The sequence below is a fragment of the Grampus griseus genome, assembly GCF_964374135.1.
Source record: "Grampus griseus genome assembly, chromosome: 19".
Taxonomy (NCBI): Eukaryota; Metazoa; Chordata; class Mammalia; order Artiodactyla; family Delphinidae; genus Grampus; species Grampus griseus.
Genome location: NC_139013.1, coordinates 34772008 through 34793139, shown reverse-complemented (window position 1 = coordinate 34793139; position 21132 = coordinate 34772008). Strand labels below are relative to the sequence as shown.

At 36.3% G+C, this 21132-nt stretch overlaps 1 protein-coding gene across 2 annotated transcripts in view; it reads left to right on the top strand.

The window, feature by feature from the left end:
• Positions 1-14499, top strand: part of CDH8 (cadherin 8) — a gene marked incomplete at both ends in the record, with an annotated part of 356696 nt that extends 342197 nt beyond the window's left edge. The window contains 3 exons of one of the 2 annotated variants that reach the window (XM_082677661.1): positions 11664-11915; positions 13343-13525; positions 14477-14499. In XM_082677661.1, the coding sequence (XP_082533787.1) occupies positions 11664-11915; positions 13343-13525; positions 14477-14499 (458 nt within the window). Of the gene's footprint in view, positions 1-11663; positions 11916-13342; positions 13837-14476 lie in introns of those variants that run through there. The other variant, XM_082677660.1, reaches the window with a different exon arrangement.
• Positions 14500-21132: the final 6633 nt, after the last annotated feature.

Sequence of the window (21132 nt, the reverse complement as noted above, 5' to 3'; positions counted from 1 at the left end):
GTCTAGCATGGAACTTGGACTTTGAGATACTTGCATTCCTCTCTGGCACCGAAAATGCTTATTTCTTGATAATTAATTCAAGGTTATGCTATGCTATGCTATACTATGTTATATTGAGTCTCAAGATACGGGATTTAGATTGATAGAGTGTTGCTCTGAATACCTTTTGATGCCTCTACAATACTATATTTCTGCCTACCAGTGGCCTCGACTACTTAGTTTTTTACCTTGTCTCTGATAAAGGTGTCATGGTGTGGAAAAACCTCCTCCACACACTTTCCCTTTTTTATCTTAACCTTGAGCTTTAATATAACCTTCTTAGAGCCCATTTCTCCTTGCTTCCTGAGGTGACTTTTGCTAAGATGACAGAGAAAGTGTAGAAATACATTGGACTTGCTAGTAATTCTTAACTGTCAGCTGAGAAACCTTTTATCAGTCAAAAAAACCTGTTTCTCATAGGTAAAATGGCCATAAGAATGCCTACCTTGCTTCTGTAAATAATATTTAATCAGATTTATTGACTGTATTAATTTCCTAGGGCTTCCATAACAAATTACCACAAACAGGGAAGCTTAAAACAACGGAAATGTATTCTCACAGTCTGGAGGCCAGAAGTCTGACATCAAGGTACTGGCGGGACCACACTCCCTCTTAGAAACCATAGAGGAGAAGTCATTCTTCGTCTCCTGCAGCTTCTTTTGGCTGTAGGCATTCCATAGCTGGGGCCACATCACGTCAATGTCTGCCTTTGTGGTCACATTCGCTCTCCTTCTTCTCCGTGTTAAATCTCTCTCTGACTTATTCTTATAAGGACACATTTTATTGGACTTTCTTTTAAAGATACATGTTACTGGATTTAGGACCCACCAGGTAATCCCAGATGAACTCTTCATCTCAAGATTTTTAATTTGATTACATCTGCAAAGACCCTTTTCCAAGTAAGGTAACATTCATAGGTTCCAAGGAAAAGGACATATACATGTCTCTTTGGAGGTCACCATTCAGACCACTACATTGAACACCATCTTCATAAGATCTAAGAAAAAATTTCCTCTTATATTAGCCATTTAAGAACAGTATATGTAGATTCTTAAAGAATTTTAGAAGATGCTTAAATTTCATAGATTACTTTAATGAGTCCTAACTTTTGTCAAGTGAAAAGCATAGCCCACTCTCTGTACATTTCCTCTGCAAAATGTCAATCTTTCATATATTTATAGAATTGTAGTGCTGCATGGTTATAGTGGAATAAGTTTTTTTCTGTTAAAAAGGCACTAATTTATTCTATATGTAACTGTAAAATGTTGACTAAACATTAACTTTGGTATTAGTCTAGGAACTTCTAAAAGAATTCACAGTGACAGTTTTTCTAAAGCCAAAGTAAACCTTGGTCAACATTTATGGCTAGATATACATACTTTATTATTAAATATTAGGAGATTTGGTAATGAGTCAACATTCATATAAATATTGAGATTACTGACATCAGGTGGCATGGTGCACTATCTAATGAGAAAAAAAAGGGAAAAGAATGACAAATGGTCTAATTAGGTGACTCAGAATATCCAGTTGCATGTTGCAGACTTAGTATGTTGGTATACTTTCAATGAATTACGTAGGAAATTATAATGGTACTGGAGGAGACTGGCTTCACAGAGTCTTAATTTTTATTAATTCATTATAGCCTGATTGTTTCCAACAAGACTTAGTGTTTAGAGTAAAAATACATGAATGAAGTGTAGATGTTATGATCTTTGCTTCACGTTCCTAGATATTAGATATTATATATGCATATTATCTAGTATGCTGAAATCCATGGATTTGTATCTTTATTGCCTTGCTAGGGTTTTAGAAGTAACAGACACAACACAATGATAAGAACTTAATTAAATCTCTTGTCCATACCTACTGAACAGAGTATCATTTTCCCTTGGTTTTGGCCTTCTTGCCATTTTCATTCCATTTGATTTGACCAAGAAAATTTGAATTAAATTTGCAAGTCAAATGACAGGAGACATTTCTCAAAAAGGCATAATATCTACTGATCTTCTTTTCATCTATTCCTTTGTCATAAACATTTGTCTGGCAAGTGCCTTGATTAACTCTGGCTCCTTGTTGCTTTTGCTTACATGTAACAGGATAAACAAAAGCCATAACTCCATGATTTCAAATAAATGGGACCTAGACCAAAGTCAACTTTCTACATCAGGGCAACAACAACAGATGAACTGCACTGAAACAAACAGAGAATTTAGATTTGCCTGCTTTCTTTTATCTGGAAAAAAAAAATAGACAATGGGGAAAGAACATGGGATATGTAAATAATAACAGCAATAATAATGGCCAAAGAAAATAAATAGAAGGAAGGAAGGAAGGAAAGACGGAAGGAAGGAAGGAACTTAGGACTGTGGGGAAAATTACACAAAGAGAGTTGAAGAATTATCCAGGTAGGCACCGCCTATCTCTTCAGAAAGACTTTTTAGTTTTTCATGGAGTATGCATATAGAATTAGTAAGTGACCATAGCACTATCTAGTGTGCTGAGGCTGCTATAACAAAATATTTCAGACTGGTGGCTTCAACAACACAATTCTATTTCTTACAGTCCCAGAGGTGAGGAAATCCAAGATCAAGGGGTAGGCAAGATGTGTTTCATCCTGAACCCTCTTCTTTTGGCTGCTTATAGGTGTGCTCCATAAGACCTCATCTTTGTTTGCCCACAGGTGGAGAAAGAGAGAGCTCTCTGGTGTCTCTATATTCTATAGACACCAATTCTATAGTATCAGGGCCCCACCCTTACAAACTTCCTTAACCTTAATTACTTCCTTAGAAGCTCCATCACCAAATATAGCCACACTGGGGGTGTGTGTGTGGGGGGGGGGGGTTAGGGTTTCAACATATGAATTATTGGGCTACACAAACTTTCAGTCTATAATAAACACTTATTGACTTATTTGCTAAAGGAAACTTTTCTTGTAAGGATATTAATGTTCTATGAGAAAATATCCTTTGATTTCCAATTCCAAATGATTCAAAGGCTGAATATCAAGAATCAAAGAGGAGGGCTGCACTGGTGGCCCAGTGGTTGAGAGTCCGCTTGCCAATGCAGGGGACACGGGTTCGTGCCCCGGTCCGGGAAGATCCCACATGCCATGGAGCGGCTGGGCCCGTGAGCCATGGCCGCTGAGCCTGCGCGTCCAGAGCCTGTGCTCCGCAACGGGAGAGGCCACAACAGTGAGAGTCCCGCGTACCAAAAAAAAAAAAATATATATATATAGAATCAAAGAGGAAATTCCTCCTAGACTCCTCAGTAGAATTCTGATGTGCACCTCTTTAAATGATGGTATTTAAGATATTTTAGAGCAATTTTTCTTCCCCTCTGAGCCTTCTCTACTTAAATATAAGCAATCTCAATTTATTGCTCATGTTACGTGATATGAGGCATGTCCAGGGAAAGACTTGGAAACCATCAATATTTCTTTTAAAATTCCATATAAGACCCTGGCTATATATGCTTTCCAAAAGCCTGAAATTGATTCTTCTCACTGACTTATTTTGAACTACATATAACCCCCCGTGACAAAATAACATGAACGGAAATAAATATGAGCCCCACAAAATATGGCTAATGATTACTTCTTCATTTATTCAGCAAATATTTGCTGAGTATTCATTATGCATCATAAATTGGTTATTTGTTACTTGGAAGTTCCCTAGTTTATTTCTGTATCCCCAGGGTCTATGATATCCCCATTACGATATCATTTCTTTGTGGTAAGTGTTCTGATGAAAATAAAAAGGTTTTTAGAAGATTACATAACTAATTTATCTGAGGAGATTGGGGACAACTAGTAAAAGAAAATTTCCCCAAAGGAGTGATACTTAAGCACAGACATAAAGAATGCATAAATTTTAATAATTCAAATTAGGGCTGAGGAGGGATAGAGAGATTATGAGACAGAAAAAAGAGCAAATATGAAAGCCCTGAGGACAGAAAATCCTTAACTCAGAAAAGACCAGGAGGGCTGGAACAAAGAGAGAAAGAAGAGTGGCAAGACCAAATAAAAGTAGGTTAAACGATGTGACTAATGTTGTCATTAGTCAACAACTAATGTCAACAACTAATTGTCAACAACTAATGTTGCTCTGCGCCAAGTCCTGTGCTGGAGACTGAGACTAGAGCTGTGACTAAGGCTACTCTCCCTCAAGGGGCTTAGAGTTTAGTGAGATAATGCACACATTTTATTGAATATTATCTATTTGTCTTAATATTATCTATAATGTCAAAACTGTTGCATAAAAATTCTAAGCACTTAATTTTAAAATGGCTGCCTTTGTTAACAGCCTCTAGCAATTTCCAGTAAAATTACAACAAATGCTCTGGAATAACAAAACGACAAAACTAAGAATACAAGTAACTATTTTTATTCGAAATTAATCTGTTGTCAGAATCTGAGAGAAATTTCATGCATAACGGCATAACTGTAATATGCTATCTGAAAGCAAGCAAGCCTATGCACCTACTATTTACCTGGTCCTTTCTTTACTATTTATTTGATATATACCTTGTATTACTCAGACAAGGAGTAAGGAATGCAACAAACCACTACTTTAGGAATATCGTCATTTGAAGTATGCCTGGTGCTATTTGTCCACTTTAACTCCCCTTCATGATCTTTCCTTCAACAGTTGGTCCTAAACAGAAACAAATGGGTGTGGAGTATTAAGCAAGGTTTTTAAAATAGAGTCATTCATCCTCTTTGTTGTAAGGCTCATAAGCAAAACATTCCAGGAGGATGAGAAAACAGGAAAATCCGTAACTGAGAAAAATAATAGGGAATACAAACATTTAAATATTTCACCTACTGAGAATATCAGAGAACTAGGTGATAAGGTTATGATATGTTCCTATCTCAGTGCAACTCAACTGCACTATATGGGTAGCATATCCATGGACATTAGTCTATCCACCTGGATATTCGTCCACCCTAGAGAATGCCCAATGCTTTTGGTCCATTCTCTTCTTAAATAGATCTTGGCACAATATCTTTCTATCTTTTGTCAAATTCTGTCATTATATACTCAACTTCAAAAGATTTAATTTTTTAAAAAAAATCAATGGTCATTTCCTCTTTTTGTTTCATATATTTTTCAGTTTTAGAAAATGTCTGTGTTTTCTCTAGTAAATCATTACCAAGTATCCTCTTATATTGGGTATGCTCAAAAAGAAAAATAAATAAATGCACTAAATATAATAAGTAAGGGAAGAAGCCATAAGGACAGAACAGGTTAGGTTGTAGAGAAAACAAGATGATATAAAATGGAAATGCATGCACGTATGAAGGACTGGAAAGAAGATTTTTAAGTAACACAATAATACAATTGAAGCCAAGTTTAGAGGTAGTGAACAGCTAAGGTACTATCCTTGATATGACTGCCTTTTCCCTTTGCATCATTGTAAAACAAATAAAAGAAAAAATTAAAAAGAAAGAAATGAGGGTGCACTTTTACAAAAAGTGTCTTCAAATAAACACCATCAATCATCTTAATGTTCAAAGTCAAAAGCTATTTTCTCTTTTTTAATATCAAGAACAAGGTACAGGTGTCTACCATAACTTCTTATACTCAAAATTGTATGTGGGGTTCTTGTTAGTATAGTTAAGATGAAAAAACAAATTAATATAGGCATTTAAAGCTATAAGTATCTCTCTAAGCACTGCTATAGCTGCATCCATTACTTTATGATTGACTGCATTTTCACTTACATTGTCTCACATTTTCAAAATTTCCTTTTGATTTCTTCATTGAATCATTGGTTATTGAGGAATGCATTGTTTAATTTCCACATATTTATGAGTTTCCCAAATTTTTTTACATTATTGATATCTAATTTCATTCTATTACTGTCAGAGAATGCACTTTGTATTATTAATACTCTGTATTATTTAGTTTATGCCTAGCCTATAGTATACATTGCAGAATGTTCCATGTGTACTTGAGAAGAATATTTATTCTGCTATTTGGGTAGAGTGTTGTATAAATATGTTAGGTATACTTGGTTTATACTGTTGTTCAAATCTTCTATTGCCCTATTTATTCCTGACTAGTTTTCTTATCCATTACTGAAAGGAGAATACTGGAATACCAAACCATTACTTTTGAATTTCTAGTTATTATATCCTCAATAATATATTACGTATGCATTGTGTTATACAATTGCTTTTTAAAAGTTAAGAAAAGAGAAAAACTATGCATTTATACTGTCTTTGATAACTACATAATTACTTTTCCTGATGCTCTTTGTTTTTTTTTTTTTGTTTTTTTTTTGCGGTACGCGGGCCTCTCACTGCTGTGGCCTCTCCCGTTGCGGAGCACAGGCTCCGGACGCACAGGCTCAGCGGCCATGGCTCACGGACCCAGCCGCTCCGCGGCATGTGGGATCCTCCCGGACTGGGGCACGAACCCGCGTCCCCTGCATCGGCAGGCGGACTCAACCACTGCGCCACCAGGGAAGCCCCAGATGCTCTTTGTTTTTAATGTGGAGTTGAATTACCATCTGGGGATATTTGCTTTTCAGTCTGAAGAACTTCCTTTCCTGTTTCTTTTAAGACATGTCTGCTGGTGACAAATGCCCTCAGTTTTTTTGTAATCTGGGAATGTCTCTATTTCATTTTTTTTAAAGATAGCTTTGCTGAATATGTGATCCTTGGTTGAAAGTTTTTGCTTTGAGCATTCTGAATGTGTTAGCCCTCTTCCTTCTGGTGACCATTATTTGTATAAAGATTTAGTTGTTAATCTTATTGGGGTTCCCTTGGAAGTGATGAGTCAATTTTCTCTTGCTTTCAGCATTTTTTTTTCTGTCTCTTTGTGAATCTCTTTGTTTACGTTCTTGATGGTTGTTGAGCTTTCTGAATGTGGAGACTAATGTTTCCAAAAATTTTTGAAGTTTTCAGCCATATTTTTTCTTTTCCTTTCTTTGTCTCCTAGTATTTTCATTTCAGGTATATTTGTGCACTTAATGATGCCCCACATTTTTCTGAGGTTCTCTTCATTCTTCTTCTTTCTTCTTTCTCTATATTCTTCTTCAGCTGGCATATTTTCTATTGATCTAGCTCCAAGTTCACTAATGCTTTCTTTTGCCAATTCAAATTTAGAGTTTGTAATTTATCATTTTAGTTATTGTACTTTTCAAGTCCACATCTTCCATTATGTTCTTTTTTTGATATTCTCTATGATATGACATTGTTATCACTCCTTCATTTCCTTCTTTAGAGGTTTACTGTAGTTCACTGAACACGTTTACAATGGCTCCTTAGAAGTCTTTGGTTAATCTGATATCTGTTTGCTCTCATGGACAGTTTCTTTTGCCTGCTTTTTTGTTTTGTTTTGTTTTGCTCTAGTTTATGGGTCGTGCTTTCTTGTTTCTTTGTATATCCTGTAATCTTTTGTTGAAGACTGGACATTTTTAGAGGATATATTATAGCAAATCTGATATTGACTTTTCACTGAAGGCCTGTTACTGTAATTTCCTTGTTTATTTGTTTAATGATCGGCTAGATTACTTTAGTAGTCTACTGCCCCTCTGCAGTGTTAAGCCTCTAATGTTTCACTTCAGGGGATCCCAGCCTTGGGTATGCCCACAGTCACCCTCGAATGGCAGTGGTTTTGGAGGGGTTTGCTGTCTCTTTCCCTGACTACACCCAAGTTGTTAAACTCCACTGATTGCCAGATGATTTCTGTATTGTTTTAATTTGGGGCCCTAAATTGTTCTACAGACGAATCCAACCCAATTTGGGCTCCTTCAAAAGGGTAGTTCCGTTAGCAAGTGTTTCAGATTTGTTCTGAACCTGGCAGCCTCCTCTGCCTCTCTTTCCTGGGTTCTTTGCTTCTCCACTGAGGCAAAACTTCGAGCCATTGGCTTTGGAGCTGAATTGGAGACTATGCTGGGTTTCTCAGAGTGACGCCTCTACTGTAGGAGCCGGGCACTTGATGCAAGGGAACAGTAGCCTCAAGTCTTTTGGGCTTGGCTCTCCCAGTGTGAAACCACTGCTTTACAGTCCAGGGCAAGCACAATTGCGGCCCTGTATTCCCTGTGAAGCCTTGCCAAGGTAGAGCCTCTGCTGCACAAGTATAGGCTGTGAAGAAGAAAGGAGCCCCTCTTCTTGGCCATACCAATTCAGAATTCAGTTGATCAATAGGTAGCTAGGAGCAGGGTGAGAACTGGCAACACCTTGCCCTCCAACTGCTAGCTGGGGGGGGTGGGGTGGGGGGAGCCCTGTGTTCTTGGCTGAACCCGTTCGGAGTGGAGTTTCCATCTCGCAGAGCTGAGAGAAGGGATGAAGGAACTAGGTTCCTACCAGACTCTAATAGATTTTCTTGAATAAACATTTCTGCATTTGCTGCTTGTCTCCAGGACCATTTCCAGAGACACTGATTTTTTTAAATGTTATTTTATAATTCTCCCCAGTTCCACTGGGGAGCAATTCTGTGGAGTTCCTCATATTATCATGCTCCTCACACATATCTCTGTGTTGAGATATATTTTTATAAGTAAAAAAAAGGTTTAGAAGTTTACTAGAATTAAAATCAATGCATAAAACAATCAGGTGAACAATGAGATGAAAATATAATTTTAAAAAGGTAATATTTACGAAAGAAACAAAGTACATGCAGTACTAATAATAAGTGTAAAAAATATGTGAAAATCTCTTGTAGCTAAAATAAAAACATTTTAACATATATTAAAGAAAATAAAGAAACCACGATATTGGTATAGAAGACTAAACATAATAAAGCTGTCAGTTCTCTCAATTTATTTACACCTTAATATAATTTCTACTAAAACTCTTATAGGAATTTTCACAGAACTTGATAATCTCTTCTATATTTGTCAGAGATTAGCAAATGAACAAGTATAGCTGAAATATTCCTAAAGAAGAACACGACAGGGGAAAATACCCTAACAAACATCGAGATTTATTACAAATTTTTCATACATAAAAAGCACGGTATTGATGCAGGATTAGAAAAACAGAGCATTGGAACATGATAGAGAGCCTAAAAGGATGAAGATGCAAAAAAAAATTGATTTGTGACTGAGAATTGAAGATCAGTGGGTAAGGGATAAGTTATTCTATAATTAACCTTGGGAAAATCAATAATCAGTACAGAAAAAACCAATTCCATACAATTGTTTAAATGTGAAAGGTAACATTATGAGAACTAATTTTTATATAATTAATAATTTAAAAAATAAGGCTAAACGATTAATCATTAAAGAGATGGATAAAATTGACTACATTGAGATTAAAATTTTAATAAAATGAAAAGGCATCATATGTTTTAAAGAAACAAACCAGAACTTTGTTAAAGATATTTGCAACATGTAGATTGAAAGAAACATGTATTTCAAATACATGAATTTGAAGTGTGTGAAACTGCTAATATTCAATGTTTTTTTGAGTGTTAAAATAATGACAATTCAATTTGGCCTAATGAAATAACTAAATAATTAATAAATGCAAGTTCCAATCAAAAATATGGTAAAAAATGAATAGGCAAATAGGGAGCTGACTCCGCCTGGAAGTAGCAGGTAAATTTTAGCAAAAATGACTCATAGACTCCCTTTACTCAGTCAGTAATTTTCTTTATATAGAAAGGGAGCAACACGTACAGATACCAGGAGTAGTAAAAAATGAGTATGAGTTTGGTCTTAGACCCATCAATGCTTTTCTAAGTAATAAAGGAGATGGTTTTGTTCTGCAATGAGTAATACTTCTGCTGCAGTTTCTAAATTATCATTATAGTTCGTTTTAAAGAGGGAATATGCAAAGATAGTTTCTCATATAAATAATGTTGACCACAGAAAGACAAAAGCCTCGTTGTAATTTTATTAATTGCATCTTGAAGAACAATTCCCATCTTCTGTTTTGAACTATGGTATATGAAATCACCCACAAATGTTCCTTGTACTAATTTTAACTGTATTCAGTCTTGTCACACACTTTCTGGAAATGTAACACAGCTATATATTCTGTATCTTTTTTGAGATGGTGTTCTCCTGCTTTTAGCTTAGTGCTATTTCCTTCTATGTCATGGAAATAAAGATGACTAGATCATTTGGAATACCACTGCTTACTTCCACTAGAGACTTCTTTTCACTCTTCAAATTACTAAATAATGAGGCACAACCAGCAATAATTTAGAAAAAGAAATTGTTAACTCAGAGTTTTTTCTTTTTCTTTTCTCTTTAACTGCTTACTAGCAAGGCATTGTAGGTCCACATATATCTTAAACAAAGCAAAACCAAATATAATTTATACATTTATTTTAGGGAATGTCACTTTTTTTTGAATTCTGGTATAGTACTATATGGTACAGAAGATTTACTTAAGATTTAAGATTTACTTAAAATCACTTGAGTGGAATATCTATTCATGTATTTGTGTATTCTGGAAACCAGTAGGACACTGATGACCAGGAACTGGACAGCAATGGTTTGGAATGCCTGCCTTAATATGCAACAACGAGGTAGACAAGTGTTCTGGGGTCTGCAAACTTGCCAATATTTGAAAAAATCCCAACTGAAATAATAATTTTGCCCAAATTGTACTGCACACATTAACCAAAGTTATGTTTATTTGCTTTTGGCTGGAATATCAGTGTGAAATAATCAGTGTTCCCATGTTGAACAGACCTATGTCTCTTATTAATCAAAATGAGAAAATAGATTAATAATTTATATATATATATGTATATGTGTGTATATATATATATATATATACACACACACATATATACACACATATATAGCTATAGTTCATTAGATAGGGACGAATGACAATAAAGAGTTCATTTTGGGGGTGAAATTTTGAGAACAATAGCGCTACCACGGGACCAATCACTTCTCACTGGCCAGTTCTATATCGAGCTGAAGTATGCCATTAAGTATTGCTTAAATGTCCTTAAGTGTTGCTCCAGATAACCAATATACATTTCCATATGATTAATTAATACATTAAAAATGGACCACCTGCTCCTATGACTTTTCATCACTTAATTCTTATTTGTGTAACCACTGGAGGTCTTCTCTGCAGAATTTTAAAATATGTGGCATATCTCCTCCAATTGGCAGTAAATGGGACTTTTGTTACGTGTTAGTGTAAAATGCTCTAGAGCATGAGTGTTTTTAGGTACCTGTGGGAGTCAAATGCATTGTTTTGTATGCCATACTGTCATATAGTCTACTCTTAACACAAAGCTTTTCAAACATGACTTTCAAATGTGATGAAATTCTGTCACGTTTGCATTATCAGGACAAACGAGAGAACATTCAACTTATTTATGGGGACTTGGGGTAATTTGTGTCTTCTAAAAGGACACTTGAAGAGCATTTTTGTAAAAGAAATCTTTTGCATTTACAAGGTGGTGGTAAAACACAATTAGTTTATCCTGAGACCAAGCTTACTGAACCTGTTAGGGTGTGGATGTTTTGGTCCATGCCAACTGGGAAAGTGGGAAAGGGGAGAGGGAGAGAGCTGGAGTGGTTCAGTGGAGTTGGGATTGTCTTGAGGCTTGCAGAGGATTTATGAACTAGAAAAACAAGTGTTGTTTGGGCAGCCGTTTTGAAATGATGCAAACTATTGTAATTTTCACTTTTTCCAGATAATTCCCTCAGCATTTTGGCAAAGCATAATGGATTCAACCGCCAGAAGCAAGAAGTCTATCTTTTACCAATCATAATCAGTGATAGCGGGAATCCTCCTCTGAGCAGCACCAGTACCCTGACCATCCGGGTCTGTGGCTGCAGCAGTGATGGTGTTGTCCAGTCTTGTAATGTTGAAGCTTATGTACTTCCGATTGGACTCAGTATGGGCGCCTTAATTGCCATATTAGCATGCATCATTTTGCTGCTAGGTATGTATTTTCTTCACAGCCGAATGGTCACCATTTTTCTGGTTCATAAATGACTGTAAAGAAGGACAGAAAACCCTAACCCAGCCTAGAAAACCCTAATTAGCATTCTTTGGAAGAAAAATCCCTTTGTATATACTTCTCCAAGCTTTGAGGTCACTAAGAGAAGGGAAAAAAAAAAAGAATTGTAATAGTAAATATTCAATTGGAGAGAACTATTCAGTGCCTTTTTAAATCCCATCACTGGTGAAAAGACTAAGCATAATGGTGGTGGAAGTGGGGATGGACCTTTATGTGGTTACAACAGCAACTATTACATTAGAAGGCCTCCAGATCTTCTGATACACACCAGTTTACTTCAATGGGGGCACACATATGTCCAAAATACTCTTTTATCTAAACAATGTATAGATTGGGTTACTGAGTCCATCCAATCACAAAATTTGGTAAGACAAAAACAAACAAAAAAAAACCAAGCAAACAAAAAATACATTTTCTTCAAAATTGCATTGTTTCTCAGATATTTTTCTTGATACTACAATCAAATTTAGATGAAGATTGCAAAATAAGAAAAAGTTTTTGTAACTTTTCTACTAAAAAATCCAATTATAAAAATGAGATTAGACAGTAGGAAGACACACAAAAGGAAAGTTATATCTTATCCTGCCCTTAGATGAAGGTTATGTCAGTTTTTACCTTCCTGGTTACATCTGTTCTGTTCACCCAGTACCCTGAGTTGATCATCGTTTCCCGCCACATTTTTTTAACGTCATTAGCCCAAGTTTGGTGTGGCTGATCTGGCTAGTTTTTTATGTGTTCCTCTCCCTTCCCCGACCCGTAGTCCTACCTTACCAGATAGTGGAGTGCTAGCTTTCATACAAGAGAAGAAGTTGCCCATGCAAAGTTGACATACACCTTAATATATCATTTCATCTGTGAATGGACATTATTTTATTGGAAAGAGTCTTGAAGGACTGATTTTAAAAAAACACAAAATGTACTGAATATGATCTATTCAGCTCCTTTTTCTTTATAGAAGAGGGTCATGGAGCCAAAAAGTACTGAACGAACTGCCCAAGACACACAGCAAGTTAGTTATGCTATCGGTGCTGTTTCCCTTTTTGGGCCGTTCACTCTAGAGCTCCTAACGGTATCAAATGTAGCTTTCACCATAAACAAATGCAAACTTGTGCTTTTAACCCAGCTTCTTCATCACCATTTAATAAACAGAAGCAACCTGGAATAGAATTCACTCAAAATTCACTGCTCATACTTCAGAAAGGTATTTCACTTAATTCCCAAGTGAATGCATGAAAGGTACGTGCTCAGTAAGTTTTTAAATAGCGCCCCTCTCTCTTAACATACACGATGCGTTGCTTGTGAAATTATACCTGAGTCTGGCTAATCGCTATTTTGTGTTTTTCCTGTAGTCATCGTGGTGCTGTTTGTAACTCTGCGGCGACATAAAAACGAGCCTTTAATTATCAAAGATGATGAAGATGTGAGAGAAAACATCATTCGCTACGATGACGAAGGAGGAGGGGAAGAAGACACGGAGGCTTTTGACATTGCAACTTTACAAAACCCAGATGGAATTAATGGATTTTTACCCCGTAAAGATATTAAACCAGATTTGCAATTTATGCCAAGGCAAGGGCTTGCTCCAGTTCCGAGCGGTGTGGATGTGGATGAATTTATAAACGTGCGGCTACACGAGGCAGATAACGACCCCACAGCCCCACCGTACGACTCCATTCAGATTTATGGCTATGAAGGCCGAGGGTCCGTGGCCGGCTCCCTCAGCTCCCTGGAGTCCACCACCTCAGACTCGGATCAGAATTTTGACTACCTCAGTGACTGGGGTCCTCGCTTTAAGAGACTGGGCGAACTCTACTCTGTCGGTGAAAGTGACAAAGAAACCTGACAGTGGATTATGAATCAATCAGTGGGAACTGAGCATTCTGTAATATTCTAGGGTCACTCCCCTTAGATACAACCAATGTGGCAATTTGTTTTAGAGGCAAGTTTAGCACCAATCATCTATAAACTCAACTACATTTTAATGTTGAACCAAAAAAGTAATAATAAAAATAAAAAAGTATATGTTAGGAGGTTATAAATCTTGTGGAGTGTGAATTAAAGTATGTGGAGTGTCTAGAAGTCTTTGGATATTTGATATTTACCTGACCACCACAGAGATTGGGATCCTGGCTCGTCCTTAGAGAAATGGTTTAAAAAGAGGAAAAAATCAAACTTAAAAAGGTGCTTTCTTAGAAAAATGGACCTGCAAGAAATTTGCTACTGCTATGTGTCTTCTGCAAGGATTTTTATAAATGCAAATGGTTTTTTCCCCTTCACCAATAAGGATCCCGCCACAAATGATAAAGCAATACTTGGTCTGCTGTACACTCTGACTTTCTGGAGCTTTGGGAGGCCTCCTAGATTATACGGTACAGTGACCACACCTTGTACATAATTGTTGGCCCCATTTATCAGAGACTGAATAGCATCTTTAAATATTGTGTCGAGCCTTAAAATATTCACATGCTTGTAATCCATTCCAGGGTGGGGACTGCCAACTCAGTAGTGGGAGGAGAGAAATCCCATTCAAACAGGCTTGTTCTCTGGAAGCAGGATTACTCATTCCCCCCAGTTCATCTTCTCCCACAAGGACACAAAGATAAACTGTGTCACACAGTGGACTACATAAGAGACAGATGATTTTATTGCTAGCGCGTGAATTTATTTGTTTAATCCTCGAAATAAATATTTTATTGATGTCCATTAATGCTTTTATTTATTAAGGTTGGTAATCTATAGATTAAGGGACTATATGAAAAAAACCTAAATTATATCCATTAATAATACTTTAGATTGTTTTATATAAATATATATACAATGACTGTTTAATACATGTACATTTTGATGAGATGAGTATGGCAGGCAATATTATCAAAAGGGAAGCTAATAGTCTCTTTAGAGTAGAAAGTGTTATTGTGACTGGTGATGGCAGGAACAGCATTTTCCCAGAGAAACTTTTGGACTGTTTTCTATTTTGTTCATAATCCTAGTATTTGGTGTTTTTACTACAAGCACAAACATCTGAAAGTATATTGATTCATGTGAATATTTAAACTCTAGACTTTTAGATGCCTACATAATGCCCTGCCCAATAAACATGCTTCAAGTTGCCTCCACAGTTTTAGAGCAGGAACTGATTTGTACATAATTTTACTGCTTCTGTTTTTAGCACTTCTCTCCCTGATCTTCACGGTGATGCACAGAATGTCTTAGACTCCAAAAGAGAACAGCACTAGAAGATGTGAGCATATTCAATTTCTAATGCAAACCTGCCATTTAGGAGTAGAAAATGTATGATAAAACTCAAGTACTACATGCAGATCATTTTAATTTTCTACTTTGCTTTAATGCAATATTGTTTATTTACTCCATGTATTGTATTCAGAGAAACTCCTGTATTGTTTCCTACTTTGTGAAATATATTTTTATAAATACCTTTGTTGTCATCACTTTTTTTTCCCATCAGATGAAGATCGGTTAACAGAGTCATCAACTCTAATTAGAATTCTAGAACGTTCAACTAAATTATCATAAGGATCACTTTTATTTGTAAGCGTCTTCATTATAAAGAACCAGAAATGAGAAATGGTTTGGCAATGATCACACAGCAAGATACCAACAGGGACATTAAAGAAACACAGTGTATGTAAAGGCTAGTCCAGCTGTGCCAGTTGGGTCCTCCTGGAAGCAAATGCTAAATCAGAGTTAGGAGTAAAAGATAAAAGAGAAAGGAAACAGGATTGAGCAGGGAAAGTTTTCATACAGGAATGTAGATTTTAAAACTTGTAAAAGTAGAGAGATTAGGAAGCAGGATTTGACAAGAGAGCCTTAGACTGCAAAGCAGACCTGACAAATCTTTGCAAGGCAAATCAGGGATTTTAATGGAATCCTGTTAGAGGAGTCTCTCATGGGGAAAAAATAGACTCCAGGTACTTCCCTGGTGGTCCAGTGATTGAGAGTCCACCTTCCAATGCAGGGGGCGTGGGTTTGATCCCAGGTCAGGGAACTAAGATCCCACATGCCGCGGGGCAACTAAGCCCGTGTGCCCCAACTAAAGAGCCCGTGGGCCTCAATGAAAGATCCCGCAGGCCGAAATTAAGACCTGATGCAGCCAAAAATAAATAAATAAATAAATGTTAAAAAAGAAAAAAAATAGACTCCAGTTGCCCTGCCATCTCAGTCATTGGCTTGGGGCTGCCTGAGAAAAGTATGGCTTTGGCTAGAAAACCAAAGGCACCAACTTCTGGAGGCTGACTCCACTGTGATTTTTATGAAGTTTGACTATTATACTTAGAATTTACAACTACCCAGTGCTGAGTGACTTAACTGACACCTTATTGAGTTTCTCTTGCCTGAGAATAGTTCGTCTTTAGTGCTTATCATCATGGCTATTGAACACTTTTCCATGAAGTCAAAAATGATGGCCCAAATTGACTTTAAAATACACCAGGACTTGGCACAGTGACTAAAGCAAATACTTGGTGAATGCAGATCATTAATGGTAGTTTTAGTAGTAACCAATACTAATATTCTGACTATCTCACATTCTAAACCAAGGCGAGATTATTACTTCACTTATCTCTTGCATACCAGACTCATTTCTAGTGTACCTTTCAGTGAAATGGCATAGGTTAGAGACATATAAACATGTCTAACAAAAATTACACTAGTTTTCAGGAGTATGAAATCCATATCTTCCAATCTTGGCAATCAATAAAATAATCTTCATATGGTGATTTTCAAGGGCAGGAGATAATATCTGGTATACCAGTTGTCCAATCTTATCTCAAAATTTACTTTGCCCAGAAAGAGAGAATGAAAGTGTGGTTTTCTTGTTGATTTTCTTTGTCACCATCATGCTGACTGTGCTTAATAGCCCATTTAAGGTTTTTTTAATATGGAATCAAGTAAATGATACCATGTTCATACAGGGATGAGCTATACTTTTAGAGTACCCTGAATTTAATAAAGATCTGAGGAATATACACACACACTCTCACACACACACCCCTACCTTGACTTCAAGTACTTTTTACTTTGTCAATAGAGTTGCTAAAATTTCCTGAACCAAAAGAGGTTGATGGGGTTCCTAAACTTTTAGGATTTGAGTATGCCATACACAACTCTTTAAATAATGCATTTTTTAACTTTATTAAAGTGACTATTTTTGTCTCTGTGCATTGTTTTCTGTCGCAGCAATACTGACATATGTCTTACATATTACATGTGTGGTTATTTGGCAAAAGAAATGCTCATTCAGTCCATAGTCATTTTAATGTGTCTGTAGGTCTTTATTGTGTCCAAAGCATCAGTCTTTTTTCATTCTTGAAACTTATCCCTGCCCAAGGGTTCTCTGCCTAATGGAGAAGAACCAGTGAGTTGGAACCAAGTGAGACAAAATTATCTCCCTCTGCCTACTTCACAATTCAAGGTCCCTGCCTGGGGAACTAATGCATCCCTGGGTGATTGGACATCACATGGGATCAATTCAGCCTCACCCCTGTTCACTATTTGAACAAATCAAATTACAAAAATGTCTTTTAAACATCCATATATGTAGACTAAAGAGTACTGAAGCCATTCTTTATAATAATCTTTTATGAGTATAGTAATAAGATTAAAAATAGTTTATAATAGGATGATTAAAATATGCTAGAAATTAAATTCAAGTTTAGCCTGGCCATGCAGAATTGTGATTTCTAGAATATGGACTTTACAGTAATAGTGTTTTGGAGAAATGTGTGGGTAAGTGTTTGTATGTATATAAAATAAAACTTAGATTCACTGGCATCACCAGTGAAACAAGAATGCTGAGAAAGAGCCAAGTGTGTCTTTGGGAGAGTTTTTTGCTTAATCAGATGCTTAACGTAAGACAAGTCTCTGCATGAGACTTGGAAATCTCCTAGGAGCAGCAAGATTCCACACTGAGACCCAACAGAGTTCTGGGCTATGCTGAATTCTGGAGAAGGAAAAGCAGGTGCTGAGAGCTAAGTAGCCAATTACTCTTTATAGCCACATAAGACAGGAGGCAAGCAGGCCTTTCCAACAAGTTGTATTATGCGATCACTGGCTTTGCAGGGAATCTCACGAATGTATAACCTTCTGATTGCCTTTTTGATTGAAAGTTCCATCTGAGATCAGGGCAGTGCAACCAGTAATAAGATTTCAAAAAATCCCATCACTGGCACTGTTGGAAGGGCTGAGCATGACTGAAATCCCATCACTGTCAGTCAAAAAATAAGGTAACAGTGGGCATCACTATAAAAGTGATATAAATTCACAATTTAAACATGAATATCAACACTGAAAAGACTATATATAAACATATATATTTATATACACATATATATTTGTATACACACACTCAAGGTTTTAGAAATAAATTTATATTTGCAATTTTTCATCTCCCAATCACACGCTACCAAAAACCTGGAATGGTGGCTTTTTGTTTTTCTGAATCTAACTTTGAAAGAAATTGGATTGAAGGTAAAGGATTTTAAATGCTGGTTTTTATTTAAGAATGAAATAATGACTCGCAATACCTGAAATCAGAATGAAATGCATAACATTGTAAAGCTGGATTAGATTTCTTTAAATATTGTTCTGTAGAGACAATAATTGTAGAATGTATTTTGCAAGGAATATAGTTTTCAACATTATTTTTATTTTCCTCTATTCCAGTACTTTTTAAAATTTTTGCTATACAAAGCTTCTTTGCAAAGTTACTCAGCTGGCCAGACCATGTTGCATGTATTGTTGTCATTGCTGTTATTGCTGTTTATGATGATTGTAGAAGACAGAAATTCTATGAGTAAAGTAGACGTTTATTTTCATTATTTTCTTCTTAGTCAAGACACATTTATATATCACCTGGTATACTTTTTGTTGTTATTGTTTAAATGATATATTCTTGACATTAAAGATATTCTAGTCCCAGTATTTTCCACCCAGTCCTAGTATTATGGGGGTCATGCCACTTAAAATCCCCCTGACTTGATGGTCTATCTATAAGAGAATTGTGTCTCCTACAAATATTGAGCCATCACCCTGCTCAACAATCGGGTTATGTAGTTGATATGGAAAGATTACATGAGATGATGAGATAACATCTCCAAACATATTTATTTTATTTATAAATTTGAGCTAATGAATCTCATCTAAGCTAATTGTCAAAACATTCTTTTTCTATGGTCTTGTCAACTGTTATTTGCGTCAAGGTTTAAGCTTAGGTTGGTCTGACATTAAAGCCCGTGACTTTCGACTAAACAACATTTTCTGTAATTATCACGTGAGGCTCGTAATGATAAGAAATAGAGACTAAGTTACATACAGTGATATGGAAGAACTGAGGAGGAAGAAAGTGACTCGAAATGGGAAGTCTTCATGGAGAAGTTTTAAAATAAGATGAGAACTGAAGCAACAGTAATCACAGCTTTTCAAACACCCAACACTAAGAGGAGGAAATTATCAAAAGATCACATTTATAGATTAATGACATTTTTATGGACATTCAGAAAGATCTGGAAAGTGAGTGCTCATAGGAACTCTAGGTTTGCCTAAATGGAGGCATGTTTTGGGGATGAGAAAAATGAGGTTCAGAGATGTCTTAAGGGATTTTTCATGGTTAAGTTATACTTCTAATAAGTGAAAGAGGCCGGAATCAAACTCTGGTCTTCTAGTTCATTGCTAGGACTGTGAAGTTGTAAGTGTTTTTGTGTGCATGCTCCCCCCTCTTTTATTTATAGAAGTTTCATCTGGGTTGCAAGGCAGGTAGGCATTTGCTGGAGGAATTGGTATTTGGTTCTCTCTTCCCCCAACTTGAGTTACCTGCCATCATCTGACACACATCTTGAGTGTAAGTATTATCTCTTGCAAGTATCTTTATTAATAGATCATAGGTACCTCTATTATTATCCACAGATGACAGAAGAAGGGTTGTTATAAGGAATAGCACAGGATGCTGTCTGAGAAGGAAAATGGTAGAAAACAAAGGCTTCAATGAACCCAGAGACTCAGACAAGAAAAGGAAATGAAAGACCATTGAAGGTAAATTTTAATTCCTTCAGATCTCCTCTGTTCATGCAAAGATATCCAGGGCCACTCTGTGACTCCTCATAAAAATCAGCTGGGGTTTAACAGCTACGGTCTAACTGAACACAACAGGAGTGACTGGGATCCTTCTCTCTCCCTAATACGTGCATTCACTCATTGTCACTTCACCTAATGTTATTTTCTAGGTTTTCTTTAATTCAACCTCTAAAGTTTGAGAATTATTACACATTTGTCAAGTCTAATTGTTTCATGAGTGAACGGACTATCTAAGCCCAAGGACAGAGCTACAAATAACCATATTGCAAATAAACTTAAAAAAAAAAGAATCTTTCTAAATTTTTTACAAATATGTGCTAGCTTCTATAATCATAAACCATTTGCCTTGCCTTTCTAAGACATGGAGTCGGATTGGATCAATTATAGAAACAAATAAATAATAAAACATTAGATTTGTCTATGCTGTGGAAAAGGTAAATAGACAGTTCTATAAAAGTTCAGAGAAATAATATCTAACCCTGCCAAGGCACACTGTACTGCTAGAGACTATGCTATAGTGAGTCTTGGACGGAGCAGATCAGTACTCCGGGAGCATCAGTAAGTAAGGTCAGGCTAGGTCCAGGCACTTGAAAAGGAATTGTGCTGCTGGGATAAATCTCTCAACGGACTTTACTGTTAGTGCTTCTTACCATATGAAATTCTCCATATGACAAAACTTCCAATAGCCTTATTTATTTTACAAATATATGCCTACGATTTCCACTAATCTGAGTGCTGAGAATACAGCAGTAAATAGGACGGGATGTGTGAGGGGTCTGTTTCTTCAAAGACTTGATGGTACAGGAGAAATGTAGATGAGCAGAAGTAAGAAAAAAAAAAGATGATACAATAGAACATAAAATGGATGGGACACTAGATGTTATACATAGAATGGACAGAGTGATATTTGAGTTGCTATGTGAAATCACCATGATAAGAGCAAACTACAGTAAAGGTCTAAGGAAAAGTTTGTGTTAGCTGTTCTGCTGCGCTAAATCAATGGGCAAGAAATGAAAATGATGCCTAGATAAAAGTAGATGAGGGTGAAAGT